This window comes from Megachile rotundata, chromosome 9 (genome assembly GCF_050947335.1).
Source record: "Megachile rotundata isolate GNS110a chromosome 9, iyMegRotu1, whole genome shotgun sequence".
Taxonomy (NCBI): Eukaryota; Metazoa; Arthropoda; class Insecta; order Hymenoptera; family Megachilidae; genus Megachile; species Megachile rotundata.
In genome coordinates this window covers 16,363,705-16,390,322 of record NC_134991.1, presented here as the reverse complement: position 1 = coordinate 16,390,322, position 26,618 = coordinate 16,363,705, and the positions used below count along the sequence as shown (strand labels likewise).

The 26,618-nt window shown below is 50.2% G+C and overlaps 2 protein-coding genes across 5 annotated transcripts in view; one reads left to right on the top strand and one right to left on the bottom strand.

Annotated features, from left to right (window-relative positions):
- The first annotated feature begins 6,436 nt into the window (after positions 1–6,436).
- Positions 6,437–11,459, top strand: Six4 (homeobox protein six4). Its single transcript, XM_012296084.2, has 4 exons — positions 6,437–7,564; positions 7,694–8,155; positions 10,250–10,572; positions 10,649–11,459. The coding sequence occupies exons 1-4, from the start codon at positions 7,230–7,232 to the stop codon at positions 10,822–10,824; spliced, it is 1,296 nt and encodes a 431-aa protein (XP_012151474.1). The 5' UTR covers positions 6,437–7,229; the 3' UTR covers positions 10,825–11,459.
- Positions 11,460–13,983: 2,524 nt separating this feature from the next.
- The window catches only part of cmpy (crimpy), a 101,459-nt gene continuing 88,824 nt past the window's right edge, over positions 13,984–26,618 (bottom strand). For 3 of the 4 annotated variants that reach the window (XM_076535310.1, XM_012296082.2, XM_076535311.1), the window contains 6 exons: positions 19,624–19,803; positions 19,258–19,437; positions 18,155–18,498; positions 17,722–18,087; positions 17,454–17,654; positions 13,984–17,393 (listed from right to left, as the gene is read on the bottom strand). In XM_076535310.1, the coding sequence (XP_076391425.1) occupies positions 17,145–17,393; positions 17,454–17,654; positions 17,722–18,087; positions 18,155–18,498; positions 19,258–19,437; positions 19,624–19,803 (1,520 nt within the window). In that variant the 3' untranslated portion in view covers positions 13,984–17,144. The remainder of the gene's footprint in view (positions 17,394–17,453; positions 17,655–17,721; positions 18,088–18,154; positions 18,499–19,257; positions 19,438–19,623; positions 19,804–26,618) is intronic. The other variant, XM_012296083.2, reaches the window with a different exon arrangement.

The following is a 26,618-nucleotide window of genomic DNA, read 5'->3' as shown; positions in this document are numbered from 1 at the left end:
TTCGTTCGTTTTTTAGTCGCGTACGTGATCCACGAAATATTACGTCGCGTTCGGCGCCCTCCATTTTCCTATTTAAAAGCGCGTTTTACGCCTCGTTGTGCGAAAAGGCGACGACTATCGGTAACCGGGAATCCATTTAGGTCGTTCAAAAGCTGCTCGGACTACCTGGGTTTCTCTTTTCACGCGTTTCCTGGCTAACCGATTGTAACCGCGTTTTGACGAGTTTGCGGCTTTCGCGTGTTCACGGCTCGACTATTCGCGTTTACCGTAAACACGTACTCGAAAACGGGCGGTGCAATCGAGCGATAAAGCGGACAGCTTCTCGAAGCACGACTGGCTGCTTCTAATCGCTGGTACACGTGGATAGACCGGGGAGACGCTTCCTGGAGGCGCTATAAATACAACTCCGAGAGGTATGACGCGATAATTACTCGATTCCCACAGCGTAGCGGGTAGTCTGGTCAACTCGATCGCGATAAGCCGATAAAGGAACGGCACGGCCTTGATGCACTTGCACGATCAGCGCTAAGAATCGTCGCGACAGCGTTTCGTTTTCGTCTCCGGCACGTCATCTTTCCACTCGAAGCAAACTTATCGAACGTGTCGAGTATCGTTGAACGAAAAAAAGTCGCGTGAGCTTCTGTTGCGTTTCAGACGTTTCGAACACTTTCGTACAAACAGATCGAATTTATTCTCCTATTACAAACACGCCAGGAAAATACGCTCGATAGACACGCGACAGACTTGTTCTTGCAACTATCGGTTCTGGCTTCGTCGAACGATCGGGCCGGAAGAGAGACAACGTTCAAGACTTTTCGCAACGGATGAACCACGAACGCGAAGCGGAGGGCGCAACCTCTAATTAAATAAATCCTGGTTGCGGTATGGACAATTTCATCGTTTGAAAGCTATCCCCTTGACGAAAAAGGGGACGATGATACGCGCGTATATACCAGGATAGAAAATGTTCGTGGGTCGTCGACGAACCAGTCCATTGCCTATGTACTCGCCTACCCTTATTATTGGGGTGTCGCGATGTAACGCGAAGCTTACGAAATTTCCCCTTCGTTTCGCATATTTTACTTTGTCACCGTGCTACTTTCAAAGCATCGAGTAAAAATCGTCACCGAATAGCGAAAAACGATCCGATGCTCGAACGCGAGGATCTCTAAGAGTGACTCCAAAATTTTGGCTCGTTACAGGTCAGCCAGTTCGTACGTATAGGAGCTGTGGTGCGCGCAAAATCCACCATGTGGTTGTTTCTCGAGGTTGCGACGGGAAAAGATAGAAAGTTTATAGGGTCGAGGAAAGGACGAAGGAAAAGGAATAGCGCGCGCGCATGCTTGTGCGTGTGTACGCGTGCGGGAAAGAGAAGGAACTGAAGTACGGGAGAAAAAGAGAGGAAAGGGGGAGGGGAATACAGGGAAAGACAGGAACGTGGCGTGAATGGGAGGGAGTTCATAATAACATCGAGGGGCAACAGGGTTCTCTGTGTTCAGATGCTCTTTTCAAGAGTGAGAACCCTCTTCGACGCGCATTCAAGTGTCGCCGCTTTGTAATACCTCTTAATACCGTTCGCTGTCGACGTTATTAAGGATCCGGAACATATTGTCGGTACAACAGTGGCAATACCTCTATGGCGTCAAGCCTTTATTGTTGCTTCTCGCGCGAATTCGCTTTCCGTGGCAGGAAATAAAATGGGACGAACACTTTTTTCATTAGAATTTTTTTTTCTGATTTTGCGGATGTTTTCTGGTCCGGGAACGAACTGGAAAACGACTACTAACTCGCGTCTGATTTGCTTCTTAGTCGGTCGGTAAAAATATTTGCGGTTCGGAACGCGAAAACCGAGTTTATAGAGCTTGGCACATTTATGCGACGACACCGACGCAAGAGTCGTACTTTACTCGCAGATAAATCGTTCGAGTCAGCGTAAGACGATTCTAGACGGAGACCTGCGTCCACCGTTTTTCCCACAAAACTCACCTGACATAGGACTTCGTAGATAAGAAGACGTTAAATGTGCCAGGTGGCACATATTATAACTGGTCGTAAAAAGCAAGCGGCACGTGTTGCCATCGTATCAAAATATTATTCGAACGTAAAATTTGCAAGAAAACGGAACATCTATCGCGACTTGTCTTCCCGAGGAACATCGACTCGTCGTAGTTAATCGACGAAAGATGAACTATCATACGGAACATACGGTCATGAGTTAGTCTCGTCTGGTGACGAGGGATCGCGAGTCCCTTGCCTGCCGATTCTCCTTTCGTATCTCTACAAATCGACGTAATTGGCGACGCCGCAATCTCCTCTTCCCTTTTAGAAATCCGCCTCGACCCGAGAATAATTAGTAGTCGTTATAAATGTTGGCAGCGTCGCGTAACCAACCGATTAGAGCATGGGGCAGTTGCTCCTCCTGCGAAGATAAAAAGTGGCGCAATTCGTCATCTAGCGGGCGTACAAATCCTGCTCGTGCTTTCGTCGCTAAAGCGAAAAAAGGAACGTGTCGGAAGGATAGCAGCGAAACCCGTTGTTTCGGCGTTACGAGGAGGCGTCTTCGAACCCCGCTTTAATTCGGTTGATACTTACCGGTGGACGCGAATAGTCGACGCAGGTCGGAATGGAGATGATGACAGTCCACCGTTTCAACTACCCTCAAATCACCGAGCGCGCCTAACTAACCGTATAATCGACGATTCCAACCTATTACGACATCCTATGCGCCACGCTTTTCGCCCGGTATAAAGTACAACTGGGGAGTGTCTACTTTGCGAAACGACGATGATAATTAAGGAATCTTGTCGTATTCGCGCTCCGTGCACTGACCCGAATTCGAAACTTTTATCGAGCAAATTCGAATGCGTCGAATTTCAAAATAATCGACGCAAAAGCGCCGGGAAGAGTAGCTGCACGATGCGGAACGGCAGCGTGGTTCGAGATTTAGACGCGAACGCGATGACAGGAAAGCACGGCATAAAGTAGCCAGTGACACATAAAGAGCATATTTTCGGGTATTAGGAAGGGATCTGGCCCGGCTCCGGCCAACTACCTGTGTGCGGTTCACGCCTGTTCGCGTTTGCCAGTACCAGAATCTCCCGCACCGATCTTTCCAGTGGCCCCGTTAATGGGAAAATAACCGACGGATTACGTCGCCTAATCCTCCTGCTAACGCGATCTCATTGTCGCGAGGGAATCGAGCGAATCTCGCGCCTTCTATCTGGTAGCCTTCAAGATCTTAGGTCCGGCAGTCTCGTCCCGTTGGATCGAAAAATCTCCCCGGCTTGATAACGATCGACCAAAATCAGTTAGATCTTCAGGAATTTCTTATTATTCCTAATCGCGGGAACGATTGCGTCGCGAACGGTGAAGACGGATTTTTCCGTTGTTTTCGGTACAACCTCTCTTTCACGAAGCGATCGGAAAGAGACGAATTCAGAAAAAGTTCGACGAAAGTGGTCGGACAATAAGGAACGCTGGTCGAGCTCGTTCACCTGCGCGTAACAAGAATGTCAGCTTCTAAAAATAAATTGCCTGTACGATCGTCGACGACTCTAACAGCGCGATTGCGAGCGCATACGTAACGCGCGGCGAAGATAGCCGCTATCTCGTCGAGGCGGTGTCCAATGTCGGCCACCAACGCGACCGCCAGCACTTTCGATCCCCGCGAGTCAAACAACGCGCTTTATTGTTCCCCGCGTATTAATTTTATAGATATAAACGCGTACCTACGCCCGAGCATACCGACGTTGTCTACGCGGAAATACGACACGCGCTCCCGACGGTGCTTTCGTCGCCTCGTTCGATCGCCGGGACCGAAACGGTTATTCATCGACGGACCTCGACTTCCTCCCTCGCTAATCGTAATCCATTATAATCTGCATATTATTCGTTTGGTTCGGAAAGAATTCGCGTCGCGACTGCCCTTTGAAAGTAATCTGCTCGAAACGGAGGCCGTATTCGAATTCGGAGCGAGTACTCGAGGACGCGGACGGTGTCGCGAGAACGCGACACAGACGGTCCGTTTAATTTATTCGGATTTACGTCGGCGAAGATGCCTACCCGTTTGTCGACGAGTTTCAAGGGGATGAACGAGCGTACGAGAGGATCGTCGGGTCGATTTTGCACAGAGCCATTTTGGAATGCAATTAAACGCGGTACAACGAAATACGACGCTGTCGCTGCTACCGGTGCCGCTGCTTCGCTTCGCTCTGTTCTCTTCCGCTTTACTCCGCATCGTTGCTTTCCACCTCCTCCGACCACCCTCTCCCGGACCCCCTCTTAGCCTGTCTTCGTACCCCTGTACCTACCACTCGTCGCGCTACGAATACCTCCGTTTATCCACCTACGAACAATCGATTTTTCATCGACGGTCGAATCTTTCGCCGTTTTCGAGTTATCTCGTTCTTTATCGCAAAATAATCGTTGCAAATTTCATTGGACGCGCAAGGACGTTTCTTATTCTTGTCAAGAAATTTCTCGGTAATCCTCGAAAAGCGAACGTAAAGAACAGGGCGCGGATAGCAACGAGGGAAAAAAAGAAAAAGAGTCGACGATCTCGGGATCGTTTCGATAAGGCAACGAGGGTAACGCGCGAGAGAACGAAAAGGGGTGCCGGTAGGGATAGATTGGCGGAGGTCGGTGCAGGTAGGGTGAGAAGAGGTATGACAAGGGGGTGGTGTAGGAGGCAGAGGAAGAGGAAGAGAAAAAGGGAGAGAGACAGAGAGGGAGCGGGAAAATGGCGGCTCGCAGGACATCCGACACCAAATCGAAGGAGACGCCATCGCAGAGCGCGGCACCGCCCCTCTATCACCGGGTCTTGCTCCGCCGGTGTCGTCGTTCTACCTAGGGCGCGCTCTCTAAATTAAAACGATTTTTCCTCGATTACGGAAAACGTACCTGGAACACTTTGTCAGGAATTTTGTCCGATATCGGTGGATGTTTTCCAGACTCGACGAAAACTGACGAACAAGAAGAGAAGGCTCAGCGACATTAATCGGCGACGCGTTTCCACGTTTTTCGCGGAACACGAAGGAAAAATCGAAGAAAGCAGCCTCGAGTAATGACGTAACACGAACTAGGAGCATCGATCCAATCTGGTTTACCGGTACTAGCGAGAACGTTCGACTCGCCTTGTTTCGAACTATGCGACGATTCAACAAATAAACGCGTTTCTACGCAAAGATCTTGTTGTTGCATTCGCTTCCGTCTACCAGTAAAGGAAAAAAGAGAGACAGAGGAAGAGAGAGAGCGGAGCGGTAAGTCGTTCCGTCGCGCGTCGATCGTCGTTCGCGCGAACTCTCCTTTCCCTCGAACGAATTTGTCAAAGTCTCGTGGCCACGACGCTTCCCGTCACGGTGAAACGACGAGCAACGTCCGACCAGTGGCAATTAGACGGAAAAGGCGGAGCGGATTGAAAGGATTGGCCAGGCGTGGCAAACGGAGAGATTTCGGTGATCGCTGAAAGACGTCTTCGCTCGTCTACCGGAATACCGGCTCTCATTGATCTACTTAACGCCACACCGGTGGTCCGACAGTTCCGACGCTATTTTCATCGACTTCCCTCGGTCGAGCCACGTTACTCTCTCATCCTGTCACCCTTTACGTTTCACGCGACGCTTTCCTTCGTTCTCGATCGTCTTTCCCTTTCTGCAAATTTTCTTTCGCCGCCTTTCGCCCGTAATTATTTGTCCGAGGAAACGTGGGATCGTTGCCCGTCTATCACCTGAAAGGTATCCAGTCGACATCGACGTAGGTTAATATCGCTATTTGTAAAATACGTATGACCGACGAGTCGATATCGTTCGTGCAACGTCCTAATGCGATACGCGGAACGAACGATGACATGGACGGTTCACGAATCTGGCAATTTCGTCGCTTCGTCCTTCTCTTTCGGTAGGAAAAAAAGCGGGCTCGCAACGTCGGTGACCGACGGGAAAGACCAGGGGAATCATTGCCGGTTGTTTGAAATTAATCGAACGCGAGACGCGATAGCACCGTTTAGAATCACAACACGGTGTACGGTAACGTTGTCGCGTTCCGTTTCCGGTGTTTGTTGGTTACCTCCTATGTTCTTCGCGCTTTACCCGCGGACACGTCCGCGTATTCGACCACACGCGTGCGCTCGTTGCGTTTATCGCGATCAGGATCCGAGAAAAAAATAATTATACGGACAAACTCTCTCCGACGTTCGCGTCTACGACTTACGAGGATTATGCCGAATTTTCGTTCTCGTAATAAAGTCGCGTAGCGGCAACGATTAACGACTCGATTGAAAGGCAAAAAAAGAGGAGGATGGACGAGTACGAAGATAGAGACAGATAGAGCAATCGTCCGTGAACGCGGCGAAGAGGTTGCTCGCAGGTGAGGATCCAGCAACGAGCCGAAGCCGGTATCCGTGGTCACGAAACGGGGTGGCTTTCGCCGGGGGTAGAAATATGCGCCGCCCCCGTGTTCGTCCAATCGAACGAACGCGCGCGCTCCTCGTCGACCAATAGGAACGCGTTCGCACGCGTCCCCCGTTCGAACGCGCCGCGCTCCACTCCTCTCCGCGCCGCTGCGCCTTCAAAAACAAAAAAGACACCGAACAACGGAGCAAGAGAGAGCACCACCGCCGACGTCCTCTGGTTGTGGCCGCGACAACGTCAACGGGAACGGTATCGGCGCGGAATAATCGGCAGTGGCAGTGGTCCTCGTAGCGGTAGCGGTGGAATCGCTTTTCATCGCCGACATCGTTGCGATACCTATTATCGCTACACAGTGAAAATCGTGATTTTAAAGAGTTTTCTGTTCGCGAACATCGTTCGTTCCCGGTGTCTTCGTCCACGAAGCGTCGCGGCGTCGAACGGGCACGGAAGAAAGGATCGTCGAGTGTTTTCGGGCAGTGCAGTTTTGTTCGAGAGTGAAGTTAACGAACGTTACGCGCGCACAGCGCGATCGGAGATGAAACGCGTTCCGTAAATAACGACGCGTTCATGAATGGAAACTCGGTTGGCGAAAGACGCGATCGAACGATCGTCTGGCGGCGTCGATCGTCCGAGCGACGGACGCTCGCTTTCGTCGTCAACAGTTCGTTCGTAAATGATCGATAACGCGAGATCGTTCGCGACCAAGCACCCGAACGAGCAGCTACGGGAAACGAAGCGACCGGAGGAAGACTCGTTCGCGAGGTCAACGTAGATTCCGCGAAGAAATGATCGCCGGTTGAGCGAGAAGAGGAACGAGCAAGAATGCCCGACAGTTCCGATCATTTGTCGTCGCCGAACAGCGACTGCAACAGCCAAATCGGCGGTATGCACCAAAACGCGACGTCGGGCCAGTACGACTCTTCGATGCCCGGTCTGCCCCTGAGCCATCATTCTCATTCGCAAAATCTAACGCCCGCGTCGAACGAGAGTCCTCGGTACCCTCAAGAGTTGACCTGCGGTTCGACTAACTCGTCCACGAATATAGGAAATATCGCCGGACTTTCACTGGGAACAACGAGCAGTAATTTTACGCCGGAACAGATATCTTGTATGTGCGAGGCGTTATCGCAGAGTCAGGATATCGAGAAGCTCACGAGGTAAGTCTCCTCTTTGTTCGTTACGTTTCGAATCGAGCGATCGCGAGTAATCTACCTTCCGACTTCGACGGCCCATCTCGCGAGCAAACTAAATATCTGAATCTAAAACGGCGAACGTTTCGATGCTAGGTTTCTATGGTCCTTACCACCCGGCGAACTGCTTCGCGGCGGCGAAAGCGTTCTGATGGCAAGAGCCACGGTGGCCTTTCATCGGGGCGCTTATCACGAGCTTTACTCGATACTGGAGAGTCACCCGTTCTCGCCGCGCCGTCACCAGGATCTTCAAGACATGTGGTTCAAATCGCACTATCGCGAGGCGGAAAAGATCCGCGGCCGTCCATTGGGAGCCGTGGACAAGTACCGATTGCGGAAAAAGTACCCTTTACCGAAGACGATCTGGGACGGCGAGGAAGTAGTGTACTGCTTCAAGGAGCGATCGAGGAACGCGTTGAAAGAGTGCTACATGAGAAACAAGTACCCGGCTTCCGACGAGAAGAAGAACTTGGCGAAGAAGACCGGGCTGACTCTGACCCAGGTGTCGAATTGGTTCAAAAATCGACGGCAAAGGGATCGAACACCGCAAACGAGGACGTAAGTTTCTCTTTCGTTTTTCCGCGTTGGAAATTTTCCGAGGATATACGACGTGGCTCGACCTCGAGCGGGGCCCCAAAGCGTCCCGCTGCGGCGATTCGGTGCATGGAGGGCACGTGTGTCAACGGGGGGTCTCGACTTTTCCACCGAGCAACAAGTGTCTCGACATGTGTACACCACTGTACGGGGTCGCGCGTCCTTCCTCCGGGGGCACACCGACCGTTTCGAAGACGGTAAATCATCCTTCGTACGAGCCGAATCCGAGTACACCGAGAGATCGCCTTTGCCACGATGCCCGACCGCCCCCGTTTTCGCTCGAATCGAATTTCTACAGAGTAAACGATCCCTCGACTTTCGATCGCGCATTCCAACCAATTCTTCTCCGTTTCTCGCGCTACCGTTCCTACGAACGATCAGTGTGGCGGTGACGCGACGTCTTCCGCGATAATCGGCCTTCGTAAACGTTCGCGAGCTTTATTTGTAAACGCTTTGATACGCTCCGACGAAAGGGGGTTGAAAGGAGACGGAGGAAGACGGGACAGCGGCGAACGAACGAAACGTGGACCGTCTCGAGCTCGGATAACGCTTGTTCGCTCGTTTATCGATACAACGAGACGCGCGAATCGCGATAAGATTAGAATATTTTTTTTCGACCGACCTTTCGCGCATCGGCGGGCGACGTTCGCGGAACAGCCGGGTTAAATTCATCGACGTTCTCGTCGATGCCGTCTTAAACGCGGTCTCGATCGCGAGAATTTTCGCGGCGAAAGAGGTATGCGCGGTGCGAGAGAGTGCACGGAAAGAAAAGGAGCAAAAGATAGAGAGCAAAGGCAGCAACGACGTTGTTATGGCTACGACGCGGCTCGGTCACGGTCCGCTTTGGACCTCGTGTCGACTCGCCGTCGCTAACGTTCGAAAGCGCGCAATTTTTCTCGACCGTGAGTTCGCTTCGATCCAGACAAATGATCGCGCGTAGTCTTCCGAAAAGCATCAACGAGCGATCGGGAACGCCGTGCGTGTCGAGCGAAAAATTCTTTTTCGGTGGCGAATAAGCTTTGCCCGAGCTCCCCCTCGTTCCGCCCTTAACGTCCTCCCCCGGCAAAGACCGTACGAAAAGGAAACGCGACGCCCCATTACCGCTTTATGACGCAGCTTCGGTTACGTCTCTCGTTTCACCATTGAGCTGTTCGCGCTACCAATAGTTTACTACGTAATGCCCACGACCGGCCCTCCGACGCTGCCACGATTTATCAAAACTACCGCCGTACCGCTACGTTCTTCCTTTCCAACTTTTTCGCGCGTTTCGTTCGCGGATCCGTCCAGCTTCCGACGACGATCCGTTCGAGGAGCGTTTTCGCGACCGTTTCCGAGAAACGAAAGCGCGTCTCCGAATCGTAGACCTTGAAAAGCGGGCGTAAAAACGCGGGGTCCGTGTTCGCGAGAATGGAAGGTCGGCAACGAGGCTCGAAATCGTGCTCAGGGGCGGAGTTGGCTTCGCATGGACCACCGTGCGTGCACGTGCGTGTCGCGAACACCGTACCCGCGCGTTCTCCTTCTTACCCGTGACAACGTCCAGGGAACGGACGGAGAAAGAACGAGAACGAAAGAAAGAAAGAAAGAAAACGCGCGCGTTTCTCTCGAACAATGCCGGCGCGAACGAGCTCGTTTCGTCGAGTCGCCTTCGTTCGGAGAGGCTAGTGGCGAGAAACTTCTTGGAACGAATGCGCGCGTATGCGTGTGACCCTTTAATCGTCCGGTCGGTCCTGCCTGGACCAAGGGTCCAAGTTTTTTCGGATCCGTAAGACAATGAGGAACCTCGCATATGCTTCACGTCCTGGACCTTTCCGTCGACTTTTCCTTCTTTGCCTCCCGTCGGAGCGGCCCAAGATTTATGGCGGGTCCCTGGCAATTTTTCTTAACGACAACGATTTTCGACCACGCACGTGCGTTATCTGTACCGACCGTCACGGTACGATCTGCCGCTTCAACCTCTCGATCGACCACGTTTCGCAAAAACAGATCATAATTATCGTAATCTTGCGCCGAAACGACTTGGATCGGTTACCGTGACGATCGCGATTATTTCGTTTACAGGGACATGATGCCGTTGACTTGTCAAAACGGTAGCAACGTGATCAGCGGGCCCGTGAGCAACGGAGGAAGCATTCAATCGTTGCAGAGCATCGATTCGGACAATTCGAATCTCGCCATGTCGCCGCTGTCGACGATGGGTATGTCGCCGGTCGGCGTGAACCCCTGTAGCCCGATGGGTATGAGCCCCATGGCTCCGCGGCATCCAGGCTACGCGCCACCCGTTACTCCCTCGTCCGTGCACACCTCTCACCCCCACAACGGAGCTCTCAGCCCCATGAACGACGTGAAAGCGCTCTGCTACGGCCGGGGAGTTTACGACACCGGTAAGTTTCGTCGCGAATCGAAAGAGTGGTGATCGAGAGAACGCGTTCGACGAGATTTCGGAAACCGCTGTTTCAGGTAAGGACGTGGACCAGAGCTCGGTGTACTACTCGAGCCACTCGGGCATGCACCATCAATATTACCAGCAGACGCATCATCAAATGATGTCAGGCGCGCATCATTACCAGCACCACCAGCAGGGCATGCCGACAGGCTACGAAATCGCGTTGCCGCCTCCTCAGCACTCGACGTGACCAACGGAATACGAGGAGGCCGATCGCCACGGCCAAACCGACGACGTTTTCGCGCGCGTACACGCGTTCGCTTGACTCGGTGTTCTTCTTCTCTCGACCGGTTTTACGACCGAATAATGAACGGTCGTACTTCTCGCGAGTTTACGCCGACAAACTGGAACGCTGGTGATCGGGGGTGGAGAGATCATGGTGGTTGGAAGAACCATCGACCGTGTATCCGCTAGCCAATAGAGACGTAACCTCGTCCGTAAAAATTCTGGGAGGAGTTTCGAAGGAGAACTGGTTTCACGCATGCACCCTGTTAGCGATGCGCGTCGACTCGACACCGCGATGGCGCCTACGAACGCTCTATCCCTTTTACGCGGGACTAACGATCGGCGCGAAACGAATCGTTCGAACGATCTACATCGACCAATTTCGTTCGTTCCGATAGTTTGGCGATTTTAAAATTATACCGCGAGTTTGGGGTCATCCCAGATTTCGTTGTTTCGGACGTTTCAATCTCCTGGTACGCCTCCCAACGCGAAACGAAGGATCTCTCCTAGCCTAGTACTATATAAACGAACAAAATTTATTGTAAAATTATGTGAGGAGCGTTAAGTGTATAGAAATAAAATATGAATACGTGAATAGTACGCCTCGATCAGTTATTTCCTTCTCTCGATCGCGCGAAGTAGGTATATCTAGTTAATATATTTATGAAACATATAAAAATGAAAGAAAATATTTCCCTTTAAGATCGCACCATAGATTACTATTAATTACGGAAAGCGTAGTATCGAACGAAGTAGCATGCGCAGAAAGAATAAAGTGGCATCAAACAAAAGAACATATTCCATATTAATTTCCTAAATGCCGAAAATATTGTATTTGACAGTTGGTAATTTCTTAAACTACTTTTAAAGTAATTTGAAAATCTTATTTTTACATGGATTTTTAAAATACACGCATATTTACGCGCTTTTGCAGAAAACAGTACCGGTGGCGCCATCTGGCGGTGAATCTCGAAACTATCGAAAAAGAAAATTTCGTTTTTCTCGAAAACTAGGCACTTTTTCGAAATTCTAACAAGTACAAAATGCTTCTAAATCCTCAAGGAACATATATAAATTGATATTAGGTCGCTGGAAGCGTTAATAAAGAAAATAAAAAAAATAGCATTTTATGGACCTAAAAATTCGTAGCCATCTAGCGGTGAAAGTTGGAACTAACGAAATAGAAAATTTCGTTTTTCTCGAAAACTAGCCACTTTTTCGAAATTCTGAGAAGTACAAAATGCTTGTAAATCCTCAAGGAAGAGCTATAAAGCGAAATTAAATCGCTAGAAGCCTTAATAAAGAAAATAAAAAAAATAGCATTTTATGGACCTCAAAAATGGTAGCCACCTAGCGGTGAAAGTTGGAACTAACGAAATATAAAATTGCGTTTTTCTTGAAAACTAGGCACTTTTTCGAAATTCTAACAAGTACAAAATGCTTCTAAATCCTCAAGGAACACATATAAATCGATTTTAGGCTACTGAAAGCGTTAATAAAGAAAATGAAAAAAATAGCATTTTATGGACCTAAAAAACCTCAGCCATCTAGCGGTGAAAAGTGGAACTAATGGAACTAAATATCGTGTATAATTTTCGAAAAAAAAGTCATTTTCTCGCCCTTAATAACGCGTGCAGATCATTTTGAAGACGTTCTAAAAGTGTATTTTAGTCGTATAATATCTATTTAGTAGAAAAATTCCATGTTTTTTGAAGATATCCTTTTTCAAATTTTGTTCTATTAGTTCCACTTTTCACCGCTAGATGGCCGAGGTTTTTTAGGTCCATAAAATGCTAATTTTTTCATTTTCTTTACTAACGCCTCCAGCGATCTAAAATCGATTTATATGTGTTCCTTAAGGATTTAGAAGCATTTTGTACTTCTCAGAATTTCGAGAAAGTGCCTAGTTTTCGAGAAAAACGAAATTTTATATTTCGTTAGTTCCAACTTTCACCGCTAGGTGGCTACGATTTTTTAGGTCCATAAAATGCTATTTTTTTTATTTTATTTATTAACGCTCCCAGCGCCTTAATTTCACTTTATAACTGTTCTTTGAGGATTAAGAAGCATTTTGTACTTGTCAGAATTTCGAAAAAGTGCCCAGTTTTCGAGAAAAACGAAATTTTATATTTCGTTAGTTCCAACTTTCACCGCTAGGTGGCTACGAATTTTTAGGTCCATAAAACGCTATTATTTTTTTTTTCTTTATTAACGCTCCCAACAACTTAAAATCGACTTATATGTGTTCCTCAAGGATTAACAAGCATTTTGTACTTGTTGGAATTTCGGAAAAGTGTCTAGTTTTCGAGAAAAACACAATTTTCTATTTCGTTAGTTCCTCCGTTCACCGCTAGATGCCGCTAGCAGTACCGTTTTTAAATGATTCAATTAATATTGATTTTTTTCTATTTAATAAACGATAATATGTTTCAAAGAGCAGTAATGTATGCCACTAGCACACTTTGCGAGTTCCAATAATTCGTGAAAGTCAACAAATATAAATATTTTATTAACAATTTAATTCCATTAGCTCTCGTTCTGTACCACGAGATGGCTACCGCATTTCTCTGTCCCGATCGACAAATTTAATAACTTGTTACATAATTAATAAGCTGCCGCATGAATTTATATAAAAATTTATACGAAGGATATCCATATGTTGACGAGATATTTTCTTCTCGATCCGACCTCTGCAGCGATTCGAATTTAACTCTTTAATTGTCATCCGATCGTCGATCGATATATCCGAACCGAAATAAGCGTAAAAATTTCCGAGTGTTGGACGGACTTTAAAAACGTAAAAACTTTGAGTCAAGGAAAATGTCCGTTTCCCTTTGTTTTCTAACGTTTCTTTATTCAAAGGAGAGAAAGCAACGTTCTAAGACTGCGAGAAACTATATTAAATCCTGTGTAAACGAAGGTTCTTCATAAAAGTTGTACGGGACTCGTTGAAAAGGTTGCTGTTGCTAATTATCCGCGAATAAACTGGTTTACCGGAGAAGATAGACTCGCGGAAGACGAGCTCGCGACTTTTCACGCGAACGGTTCGGCGTGATTAGGTTCGAACGTGTAGGGAATGAATAAATTGTTCGCCAGTCAGCGTGTACCTCTTCTGTACAATATATCACATATCAACAATTTTATTTAGTCTCGTGTTTTATTTAACATACAAGAGCTATCTTTAAACATGACGCACGATTTTAATACGCATACGAGCTCGCACATATTAAATAAGTTTAGGTTACACTGATATGATACTTCGTTAAGGTATTACTGTACACGGCAAGGTGCTTTCTTAGAGGCAACCAGGCGAGAGATCGTTTCATCGTTTCTCGAATCTCTGGCTCGTTCGCTTCGCAATCTCGTTTGTCCTGTTTCGAACGTCCTACGGGATCGATCGTTCCTTTTATTTTAGCCTCCACGTTCTCTTTCGGAAGGAGGACACGCGACGCGATTTCATAGGAATCCGTGGTTCGCGGGGCTCGAGATAGCGGAAAATCCTGTCCGGCTGTTTGTCCGCTACTCTACGATTCCCTTTATCGGGGTCCCGACGGCCCCGATCGCACGATTTGCGCGTCGGAGGGCGCGTTACAACGTACTTTTATTTCTTCGTGGTTCGATGACTGGAAGAATAGACGCGCGGAGGAGACGTCGAATTGCCCTCTTTTCCCGCGGAAGGGTATGGTCAAAATATCGTTCGCCGGCTGTTCGCTACGTCTTATCGCTATCGCTGGAATAAGTTGCACACGGTAAACAACAAGAAACGGTCGAGGCCATGACGCATCGATATTGTCTTCGAGGTAACACCGATCGATATAATTCCTTCGGACACATATTCGTACAGTCGTATAAATGTCTGAAAAATGACGTACACCGTAAAACTCGCCGTTCCTCGTCCGTCCTGATTATTCCTCGAACGAACGAGAGTTAATCTGGCCGCTCGAAAGGTCGATCTCCGATCGTTTATATCTCGACAATAAAATCTGAAATTGTAAAACGATCGTGGACTTTACGATCCTTTGTCTCGCGACGGACGAGAATTCGTGTTCTTTACGGTGGACATCTTTTCTTAAACGATTCTCATAATACATACAACGGATCCGTTCATACGCGACAAGGAAAGAAACGACTTTACCCGCGTGAGGAGGAATTATCGTAAACGCAACGTGGTCCGAACGGACAACACAAATCAACCTGTACACGCACGAAATACAGCTCGCGATCTATCGACGCTGATTGAACGATATTGTTGCGACGCCGCGAAAAATTACCCTTAGAATTTTAACGAAGTTCAGCCGAGCGCTTCGGGTCGTTCGCGCGATATCTTTGGTGTCCTTCGCTAAAATAGTGTCTCGCGCAGGCACGTCGCGTCGCAGCAATACGCGCGGTGGCTAAGTAACAACGGCTACGCGGCCAAACACACTTTCTTATCTTTTAGTATTACTAGACGATAAACGGTCAGAGAAGATGTACAGAGTAAGACGAGAGTGTCGCATTGGAAAAATATACGTATGTACGCGTTCATTTGGACGAGGAGGAATGATAAGACGCGAGTGTCAGGTGCGTGCAGCGCCTGTCGAAGCACACGGATATGTCTCTGGTTCGCGCGACCAATTAACGTTGGCTTCGCGTTACAACGCGATCGCGGTTAAAACGATACGACTCTCGAGTACGAGGAAAGCTTCGTCCTCTTCGTTGGCCCAACGCGGATCAACGATCTAGCCTCTGCGCGGCTAGACGCGTTCGGTAGCGTCGGTATCGCTTAACCTTTCGCACACGTTCACGGGCCACGCATTCCTTCTTTCTCCCTCGCTTTCTATCTCTCCTTCGTTCGCGAACGATCTACCAGACTACGCGTCCAATTCGGAGAGAAGATCGATATCGCGACCCGATGCTTTACGAGGCTCGAGTTTCTCTACTTTTTAGAATAACCTTTTCGGCCGTGTTTTTCACGACCACGCTCGGAAACGTTGGACAGCTCTATTCCTCTATAACTCACTAACGATAAATTAAAAGGCTAAAAAAGATCGGTTCGTATCGATTTTTGAACCGTCGGTGATGCGACCGATAGCGACGGCGTTCGAAAATCTATCGACGAGCTTATAATCGAGTCGGTGAAAGCGATATTAGGGAATTTTCGTACGTCGAACTTCGAAGCGATTTCATTAGCTGGAATCGAACGCGCGCGAAAGTTGGCGCGCCGAAACGGAGGGGTTAATACTCGGATAATTTGGTCGTTGGAGTAGCAGAGGGTCGCGCGTCGAGTCACGAACGAATACGTAGGAAGTAAATCCGGATCAGGCGCGAACACTCGAGGCTCCGACTCGTTTTTTCACGCGAGTCCAAACAATAAATTATTGATAAACTCTGGAACGTTGTTTCTCGCAAACGAATACCGTACAAAAACCGTATAAAAATCTAGCGTGAAATTTGCGCCGAGGTAAAGAAGGCGGCACGCTCGAAATCGATAAGAAAGTCTGGCAACTACGCTCGGCTTTCGCCGATGGAATACGAACAATTGCAACTGTAAAAGAAAAGAGAAACGGAACATAGGAACAATCTAGCGGCACGGTGATCGGAGGTTAGCCTACGCGGTTAGATCTAACGCGATCGTCGTTTTAACGAGCGGAATATAAGCGGAGAAGCTTGTCCGCGTCGTTGGTCCTCGACGACGAAACGAACGTTGATCCGAAAGAGCTGCCGACGAAACAACGCGACGTTGCAAAGAAACGAATCGTTTTCGAAGAAAATTCAACGATTCGCGGTAGAAATTATCGGCAACGATGGTCCAGAGATCGCGGGAGCTAAATACTACGGGACTAATAAATCGCCCGATATTCTCTTTATCGCTCGCTCGTTTTTTCTGTTTCTCTCTTTCGTTTCGCTACGACGATTCGCGATCGAAATAGGAGCTCTACCGAGTTCGCTGATATCGATACATGTACTCTTACCTCTCCAGGTTAATTACGCTATGTTTTATGTTATAATTTACGAGTTGGAACGCGATACTCGCATCGATTCAGGGGAATCAAGAGGGTTTCGACGGCCGCGTTACGAGCATCTCTATCCTCTATCGTTTTCTCTTCTTCTCTTTTGTCCACAATACCGTTTGTCGTTTCCAAACGATAATAATACTGAGAATTCTACGTATGGTATTTTCGGCCGATGGAAACTCGTCGAGTCGGAACTGGCCTCGGCGAAGAGGCCGTTTCGTCCCTGTTCCTGCTCTCGAGCTCCGATCCGTCAGGCCGTTTTCGTAGCAGCGACACCGCGATACCGGCTCCTTTACAGGGGTACTATCTTCTCGTTTCGATGCATCGGCGTGTCGTAAGCCGGCACGCACTTGTAGTACTGCGGAGGGTAGGAGGAATAAGAGGCGTCCGAGGGCGAGAGTCGGCCACGGAATCGCGCGCGGATCACGTGGACGATCAGCAGCAAGCAGAGGACGCCCAGTATGACGATCAGGGTGATCGGCACGGTGCCCCAGCTCTTGGCTCCTTGGTGATGACCGTGCGTCCCGTTGTCCTTCAGGGGCTGCGAACAAAGCTCGAACTCTAGTCGTTCCTCCGGGCATTCCGCTTAGAGTAAACTTACCGTAATCGGACAGGTGGAACAACAGGTTCCCGGCTCCGGAGGCAACGGGTCGTTGCAGGCCACGGAGCAGACGATCTCTTTGCAGACGAGCCTTCCACCGGACTCGCAGGTACAGGTGGTGCACGAATTCGGATGCCAGCTGGATCCCTCCGGATGCGTGCTGTTTCGATGGTCCGTGCAGTAAGCTCGACAGCGGCATATCTGCGAAGAGGAAGAACACGAGCGAATGAAGCGAATATCGTCCGAGGACGCGTTACCGAACACTTACGGGACAGCCGCGTTTGTTGGTCTTGTAACCCAAGGCGCAGCGTTTCCTGCAGCCGATCAGAGACGGACAGCTCGATTCCGGCGCTCGACACTTGCAAAACGTGCAGTCGTTCTCGTCCATGACCAGTCCTCGTTCGCAATGGAGGTCGCACTTTAGTTCCGGACAGATTTTCTTGTCCGCCTCGTCGATCGCCGCGCTGTCGTTCGTAGGCTGGTCGAAAATTTGCGGATTCTCGCAGGCGCACACCGAGCAACCTGTTTCGTCTTTGACGAGGTCGCAGTTGAAGCCGCACTGAGGCGGTTCGGGACAATTCTTGTCGTCGTCGATGTCGGCTATTGGACGATCGGTCGACGAGTCGTCGATGTCCTGAAAAATACCGATTAGTCTCTCGCGAACGGTTCGATCAGCGACGACGACGATCGCGATACCCTACCTTCGACTCGATGCAACTGCAGATGGGGCATTCGTTTTCGTCGCTCGCGTATCCGTGCTCGCAAGTTAACGGGCATCCTTGCAAGGACGCCGAGCAAGAGTCGGCGAGAGTCCCGTTCGTCGGCGGGGGACAATGAGGGCAACACTCGCCGGGATGCGGTGGGATGGCGTTCTCGCAGGATTTGCACATCGGTTGATGACAGGATACTCCATCGTCTCGGCAAACGCAGCTCTCGCAGTCCGACTGTTGCCACCGTTCGCCCACCTTCCTCGCCTTGCCCTCGTAAATGCAGTATTTCGATTTCTGCGGTTCCTCGGTCGTCGCCTCCACCCACGACACCGATTCTGCAATTCAAAACGTGCCCCGTGTTCTCAACCGTGTACGCTCCGACGGTTGTTCGATCGCGTCTCGTTCTTCCTCTCGCAGGCGCGACGCGACGCCACGTTCGATCGAGTGGCCTCCGAAGGATTTCTCTCTCGTTCGTCGGGTACCGTTATCCGACAGCGAACCTTTCGATTCGAAGCTTCCGTATCCCGCGCGCGAGACGAACCGTTACCGAATTTCGCGGCGGACGGAGCCATCGAGTTTCGAGCGTGTCGCGTCGCGAGATAAGAATAAACTCGTTAAAATTCAACAGGTAGATCGAAAGTTCGCGTCGGCCGCCACGAGGCGCGGTAACTCGAAACTCGGTGTGCTCCTCGTTCCGCGGGACGATTCGGAGATCGGTCGATGCTTCGAGTCGATCGCTCGACTTCTCGAACCGGAAAGACCGAGAATAGTCGATACAGAGAGACCGGTCGGACGGTTCGGAGCGAACGCGTTTACGAGGAACGAGCGATTTTCCGGTCGAATCGACGATTGAAGCGGTGACCTATGCGAGCGAGAGAGAGACAGAGAGAGAGAGGGAGAGAGAGAGAGCAGATAGAGGAAAGGTAAGAAGAGAGGGATGGAAGGAGGGTGGGGAGATTGGAGAGATATCGACCCGTTAGAGAAGGGTGCATCGTCGGGACTGGCACGCGGTCGTATCGTGACCGATGAAACCGATGCGAAGGATGGAAAGGGAGCGACGAAAGCGAGCCACGATCGCGAGCTTTCGTAATTACCTGCGGGCCTGCAGTCGTACAGAGGGCAACAGCTATCGGGCGACTCGCGATCGAGGGCAGCCCTCACTTGAACCGGGCGATAGCCAGGCTGGCAGCTCGCTGATGGACAGGGCGCGCACTCGCATCCTCCGTCTTCCGTCAACACGGTGTTCTCGGGACACGGCTCGGTCCCTCGAGATTCTTTCGCAGGAAAAACGACACTCTCATCAGACAGATTCGGTGTCCGTGTATCGTATGCGCGGCGCGGCGCGACGTCGAACGTTTGCCGCGTCGAAAGGAAGGAAGAACGGACAGCGGCGGTACTCGGCGATGAGCTGCTGCTTTTTCGAGAATGGATCGTCGAGATCGTTTTTCGAAGTTCCTTACCTGAGAGAACGCAATCGTAACGAGCGCAACAGCTACCGGGCGTATCGGGATCCGCCGGCTTCACCTGGACCGGTCGTTGACCCGATGGACATTTGGCCGGTGGACACTCGGGCGCGCATTTGCAGTCACCGTTTTCCCCTTTGACGCTGTCCTCCGGGCATTCGGCTCCGCGCGTTTCTCCTTCGAACAAAAAATGTAACGATCCTTCGATCGATTATCGATTCGTTTATCGATAAATCGCTTATATTAAATCGCTCATTCTAAAGTCGTTAAAATTCTTTACCAACGCGATCGCGTCCTAATCCGCGACAATTACGAAACCTTTCGTACCATCGGACACATCGAAATTCCGCGGAGAAACTTATGTTCGATTCGACACCCAAAATAACATACGCTTCTCCGTCCGGAACAGTTTTTCTCGAGCGATCGATTCGATTTAACCTAATCTCGTTCGCACGCTGCAAAATGTTGTTTTCCCGTTGCTGAAATATCGTTCCCCGAGGACGGTGCGCGTTCGCCGAGAAAAATTACTCGGCCGCGAATGACAGGGGATTCGAGTAACTCCGAAAGGGACGCGGCTGCGGGAGTCGTGCTGACTCTCGCGACGTTATCAAACATTAATAAAACAGGAACGCGTCGATCTAACGCCGCTGATTGTGGACGGCAACCTCGATTACCACGAACGGCGTTGAACGAACGCTGTTTGGAAAGCAGCGAAAATTCGGAGAGAAATCCGTGTGCAAAGCCTCGATGCGACGTCGCGTGCACCGCGCCGTAGGCGGTCAAGAAGCAGGATAGCGCGGCAAATGTCACGCGATCCGTTTCGCTCGCGTCGGACCACCCAAATAGATTCTCGAAGGCGAAACGTTGCTCCGTTACGGCGAGACGAGCCTCGTAACCTTTGAAAGGCCGACTCTCGTTGCCGATGTCGATTATCCGTCGAAACGAGATCGAAGAGAACTTGTTTCGAGAAAGGACGAATCGTTGTATCGGAACGAATCGAGTCGACGGATCGCACAAATTTATAACTAAACAACGGAAACGGGTAGTCGAGAGGGATCGACGATAAATCCGCTCGTGCGAGAGAAATGGCCGAGGGGAAAAAGAAAAGGGGTCGATTTCAAAGGCACGCCGCTGTCTAGAGCGCTCTACCTAGTTCTCTAACACGACACTAACGATAAGTTCATTCGGTATGCAAGGGCTATCGCTCTCCTGGACAAAACTAACGCAATTTCTCGCGGAACGTCCCGGGTAGTACACGTAGTGCTCGTACTCGTTCTCTCGGCGGCTCGACTACGCGCGAGATAAAGAATTTCCGTGAAAGAAAGAACGTCGTTTAGGAGGGAACGTTTATATAATCGATGGCCGGTTCGAGCCATCGAACCGAACCGATCCTTTTGCCCGAAACGTTAGCGAAACGCGAGTCGCTCGTCTCTAAATGGAGAAAGGTAAAGCTTCGTGTACGCGAACCCTTGGAATATGGGTAAACGTCTGCGGTTACCCTGGAATGGATAGTTTGATGTTCGATAAAGCAATTAAACGAGGGTCGACTCTCGAGCCATCTCGGAAACTGTTCGGTATAACGACAAGTATAGGAACATTCCGAGTATACCCAGCGTTGCAGAGCACGGTGCGGAGCGGTGCGAAGCGACGCGAACCGGCGATAACAACTTTGATCGATTCAACGATGGAACGCGCGGCTTTCGAGAGCTTTGCTTCGACTCGTTGAACCTGACCTCCCTTCTACTATCTAACTCTATTTTATCTTTGCCGCTGGGTCGCTCGCCTACGATCGACTAATACGTATTTTCGTTACGGCACGCGATTTTAAGCCGGAGGAGTTTGCTCGCCTCGAAGTTTAGACATTTCGAGAAAGAAAATGCAGGAAGTAAAACGTGTAATCACTGAGCGGTTTTTTACCGATTCGAAAGAACGGGAACTCACGCGCTCTGGATCGAGCGTCGATCGAGCTTCGTTCGTCTTTAGCGGCTCGAGGATTTGACGAACGGGATCGATCGCGTTTTTCCGATTTCCAGTCGAACCAGAAAGGAAGATTCGCGAGTCGCGATGCAACGAGAACGATCATTACCGGCACGCGACGTTGTCTCGAGCAACATCGTCGTTGACGTAACGCGTTTGCGCGTTGCAAACAGGCCGACGGAGAAGCCACGTTTTACGCCGCGCTTCTCTCGAGCCGTGTCGGCGAATTGGCTACATCTTGTCTGCGTATGATACGCGGATAGAATTTCGGGGTTCCCGAGAACCGGAAGAATCGATCGATTTACTATTTCGCCGACGAATCGTCCACGCGACTCTATCGTCGTACCAGTCTGTCCACGTTTCTGCGCTAACTAGAGCGGATCTTCTTCTTAATAAATCAGTTTTATCTGGCCGTTTAAATCTGGTCGGAAAGAGAGAGGAAGATTGCAAACTGCTGGCTGTCAGAACGAAATTACTTAATTCCGTCGCTCTTTTTCCTGCCGTTCCCGCGACCCGATCGTAAATTCAGCGGAGTGGCCGGGTAGAGCGGAAACCAGGATCGAGGATGGTCGAGAGGTTCTCGATATTCTTTCCCGTATGATTCATCGAGCGGGAAAAACGCGTCGTCGTCGTCTCCCCCGATGCGAGACCACTTAATTTCGGCGGCAGCGTTCCGTGATTCTGCCCCTATTTTATTTCCATCTTTTCACCCGGTAGACGAGGTTGGCCGAGCTCTGTAACTCGTTTACAGGGATACAGGGAAAATGGGGAAAAGGGGAAAAGAGGAAAAAAGAGAGGAGCGAACGCGGCAAGAAAGGCGAGTGCAATGGTCGAAAGATTCGGTACGCGTTGGGGCATTTGGAACGGTGGGAAAGAGTCGGCCCGCCATTAATTCTTTCCCGGGCTTTTGTCTATGCCGTTGGTAGCATCCGTGGTGCGCGACACTCCGCATTGTCCGCGTCGTTCGTCGATCCGCTCGAGGGCGAACGAGCGAGCTGACGGTCCTTGTGTTCGCGGCACTCGGTACACAACGCCGTTACTACCACGCGCCGACGCCCGTTACTTTTTTCCCGCTTCGTCGTCCGCCATTCTTCTCCGAGCCTCTTGCTCGCGCGACTTTCTTCCCTCTGCTTTTCTGTCTCGATAAACCGGAAAAACTTTCGAAAAAGCCGTCCTTTTCTCTCGGTCGCCGGCACCGACGAAAGCGTTAAACAAAAACAACCACGTTCTTTCGAGACGCACGAAAGCCCGACGTTTTTCCGTACTACGTAACTTTGTAGGAAGCGCGGACAACCTCGTCGATTTAGGAAACACTTACACGATCGCGACGCTACTTTGTTTCGTTCGTATATCACGCCGCGCGCTAATTTCTGCCGCCAGGTGAAACGCGTCGGACGTTCGGGAGCTGCAAAAACTTTTGGTAAATCCAATCAGGCAAATACGCGGGAAAATATCTGAGCCGAAACGCGTTCCCGGCGAAAATGACGCGCACCTCGGTGAAATCATTAGCCTAATTGAAATCGTATAGGCTGGTGAAACGAACCTTAATGACCGACGGCGTAGTTTCGCTTCGGAAGGTAGGAAACTGCGCGGAATTAGCGCGATTGATCGCGAAGGAAAAAACCCGCGAAATATTACGCCAGCACACCGGTACTCTAACCAACGGCGATCGCGTTCGTTCGAGAAACGAAAGAAGCGCCTGGCCACTGCGAGATAAACTCGTTTTCGCTTTTCCTCGAACCAGCGTCTTTTCACCTGCACAAAGCTTCGAAGTTGTTGGTTGCGATGCTCGATCGTCTATTGAGATTGACCATCATCTTCGCTTTCGGCGAGTAGTAACGTTATTTCCCTTTTTTAATCATTTGCGCATCAACAAATTGTCTTTGTTGGAAAAATCGAGGATAAAATTTTGAAGGAAAACACTTGTCCCGAACGAAACGACTTTAAACGGAGCGATCGCGTCGAACATCGGTTCGGTGATTACCCATTACGAACTCGTGGTAACGGATAAAGAAACGTCTAACATCGTGGTGAATCTCGATCGATTAAGCAAGTATTTATCGAAGCGGGAATCGCGCGAAACTCGCTTCGGGTTTCCGCGACTGGAAAAATACGCCGAAGTCTGGATCGAAACCTCTTTCGGACAAATCCTTCGTCGATTTTATCCTCTACCGTGTTGTTTCCGTTCGGTTTACTCTTCTTCTTACCGACCAAGCAAATGGAATCGCGCGAGAATTTCGAGACTCTGAAAATATGTAGATTCGTAGAAAAATGCCGAGTTAACGATTCACCGACTTTCAATAAATAAGCAAACTTTAGTCGAACGCGTACAACTTTTTTTCGAGTCGGCGTAAACCGCGAGGAATAATTGAAAACAAAAAGTTGAACAACGGAAGTCGAGCGTTATCGAGGCCGCGTTTCGATCTCTCGTCGATCCTCGTGGCCTGCGATCTGCGGGGTAGGCTTTCGCGGTCGTGGAATTAAATTTAGCAAACGTCGGTATAAACGCCGTTCTCTCTCTCGCTCCGTTTAGACGTTTCGAGTACAACGTGTACTTGGCTATTCCAACAGCTTATCTCGCGTATCCCCGACAAACTCGAGTTACGAACGCGTTCGATTCGCGTCCAACAGAGTTGGTCCGCGAGATTTGCGCGTACAACAGTGCGCATTAGCCAACCTCGGTAGCTAACGTCCGTAAGGAGGTTAATACGTAGTACACGGTACTCGTGGACGAACCTACGGCATCGCTACAGGGAGTTACGGTATTTGGTAGATAGCGAGCAACGGAGTCGTAACTCGATATGCATCCAAGCTCTTGCGTCACGGGCTGTTGGAGCTTTCGAAGGTTATAATTGGAAGGAACAGAGAGAACTTGGTCGGCACTTAAGAAACTACGAGTATTAAGATCTGTCCGCGTTGTCGCGAATTCGAGTCGAGATAATCGGACGGAGATTGCTTGACGGAAACCGATGGAACGACTCGCCGACGGAAAGATTTTCCGTGGGAAAGGACTATCGCGTTCGGGACGCGGACCGATTCGATCGAGGAAGAAAGGACGTGTTTTCGGTTAGGTAACTCGACGAGGGCTGCGGTTAGTTGTAAAATGCAAATGGTTATATCCGATAGAAAGGGACGCGTAGGTATGTGCATCGGGTATAACGCGCGGTTGGGCAAAGGACAGACGAGGGTGTTTGCGTTGGGTGGAAAGGTAGCGTTTGCATTGCCGCGTCAGCTGGTCCGTTACCGCTGATAGCTACGCCGTAGACATCGCTCTAATGGAACGCGCCAGGTTGCCTTTATGTCTTTCGTGATAGCGAAGCATAGTCCTCCGTACTCATCGGTCTCCGCGATCGTATTTTCTCGAAAGCGAGTCGTCTTCCGTCGCGTTTCGTTTCCTAATTGGGACGTCGCTACCGCCGTCGGGTCAGAAGAACGACGGTCACTTTTAACGTCTATGAAAAGTTGGCTCGTAAAACGATTACGCGCGACCGTTTCTCTTCGTCCGATCTATACGACGAAAAGTTTAGCGGGACGATCGTTAAATACGCTTTTCTCGTAAGACGGAAGCTCGATCTTCCGAGACAAAGAAACGGAACTTTACGAATGCACGGTTTACATCCTGCAGGGAAAGCTTTCGCATCGCGATATCGTCGCGATAAAGCGGCTACCGTACGCGCGATCGCGTCGCAGGCAGAAGCTGTTTCTCGATTGATTCCGCGAAGCGAAATATTTCTGTTCGTGCCGGATAAACCGATTACGGGTTTCACGGCTGAATCGGCAAAACGATCAACCGGTATAAACGCTTGTACGAGCGTAACTTTCGGTAAACGGTGTCGCGTCGCGGTTCCATCGCCATTATTGTCTGGTCGGCTGGCTTCCGGCTTTACGCTCCATCCGGTCGAATAAAGGGGAGAGCGGCAAAGTCGTGGAACCGACCGCGAAAGAAGATCTCGGTCGAGAGAAAGCGGTCAGGATTTTATCCGGACAAACTTGGCCAAGCGCGACGGAAATCCGCTTAGTCCGCGTATTTTTCGCGATACTCTGGACGTAATAACGTTCCGTCCTTTATCCGCGCGTATTCGCGAACGGTCGGAGCGGCTACGGACCGAACAGCTTTTCCGGAGACCTTGTTCCGAAACGGACGATGCGTCGAGATCGTCGATCGATCCGTCGGAAGGGTGACGCGACCTAAACACGCACGAAACGAGAAACGTCGACTAGAGAGTAGGAGGTAAGCGCGGAAGAGAGCGATATTTTGCGGAGCGGAAAGCTGGCTTGGACGCGGACGGATAAGTTGCAACTGGGATTTGCGGTTATTCCGATTCCGTGCGCTCGAAAGCGTTACGACGCCTCGTTTCGTCGTTAAACGCGCGAGTTGCCAGTTTTCGGCTGACAGACGTCCGTCCGAATTCGTCCGGTCAACCGTAGCCGGCGTAAACTTCCGAGGACGTCCTCCCGGTGCAAATTGGCACGTCCCTTCGACCGTCTGCTCGTCCGAGGCGTTAGTTGGCAGCTTCGAGAAGAGGAGAAACGATTCGGCCGGCGATCGGTTTCCTTCCGCTCTTGTCGGCAGCTAGCCGGTTTTTTCGCGCTCGAGACGACGGGCCATTCACCGGGGTCGCGCTCTTTCGCCGCGGAAAGAGGATCGTCGAGCTCTGAAAGCTCGCCTCGGATACGAACGTTACGTTGGAAGGAGGAAAAATAGCGGTGCCGCGAGAACGTCGAATATTCGAAAGCCGAGAGAAACTCGTTCGCGGCGCCAAATAAGTCAGCGAGACGACGCTTTTGAGAAGCGCGCGTCGACCGTGACGGTTAGACGAGCACCGGGGAAATCCGTGCTACCGAAAAATTCTAGTTTGCCTCGTTTCTCGACGCCCGCCAATTCGTTTCGCCCTCTCGATTCTGGCTGGGTTCCACGCGCTAGGAAAAAAAGAAAACAATTCGGATGCTTCGCGAAGAAAACTTTCGCCGGTGAGTCTACGTTTTTTATCGTCTGCCGCCAACAAAATTCGATC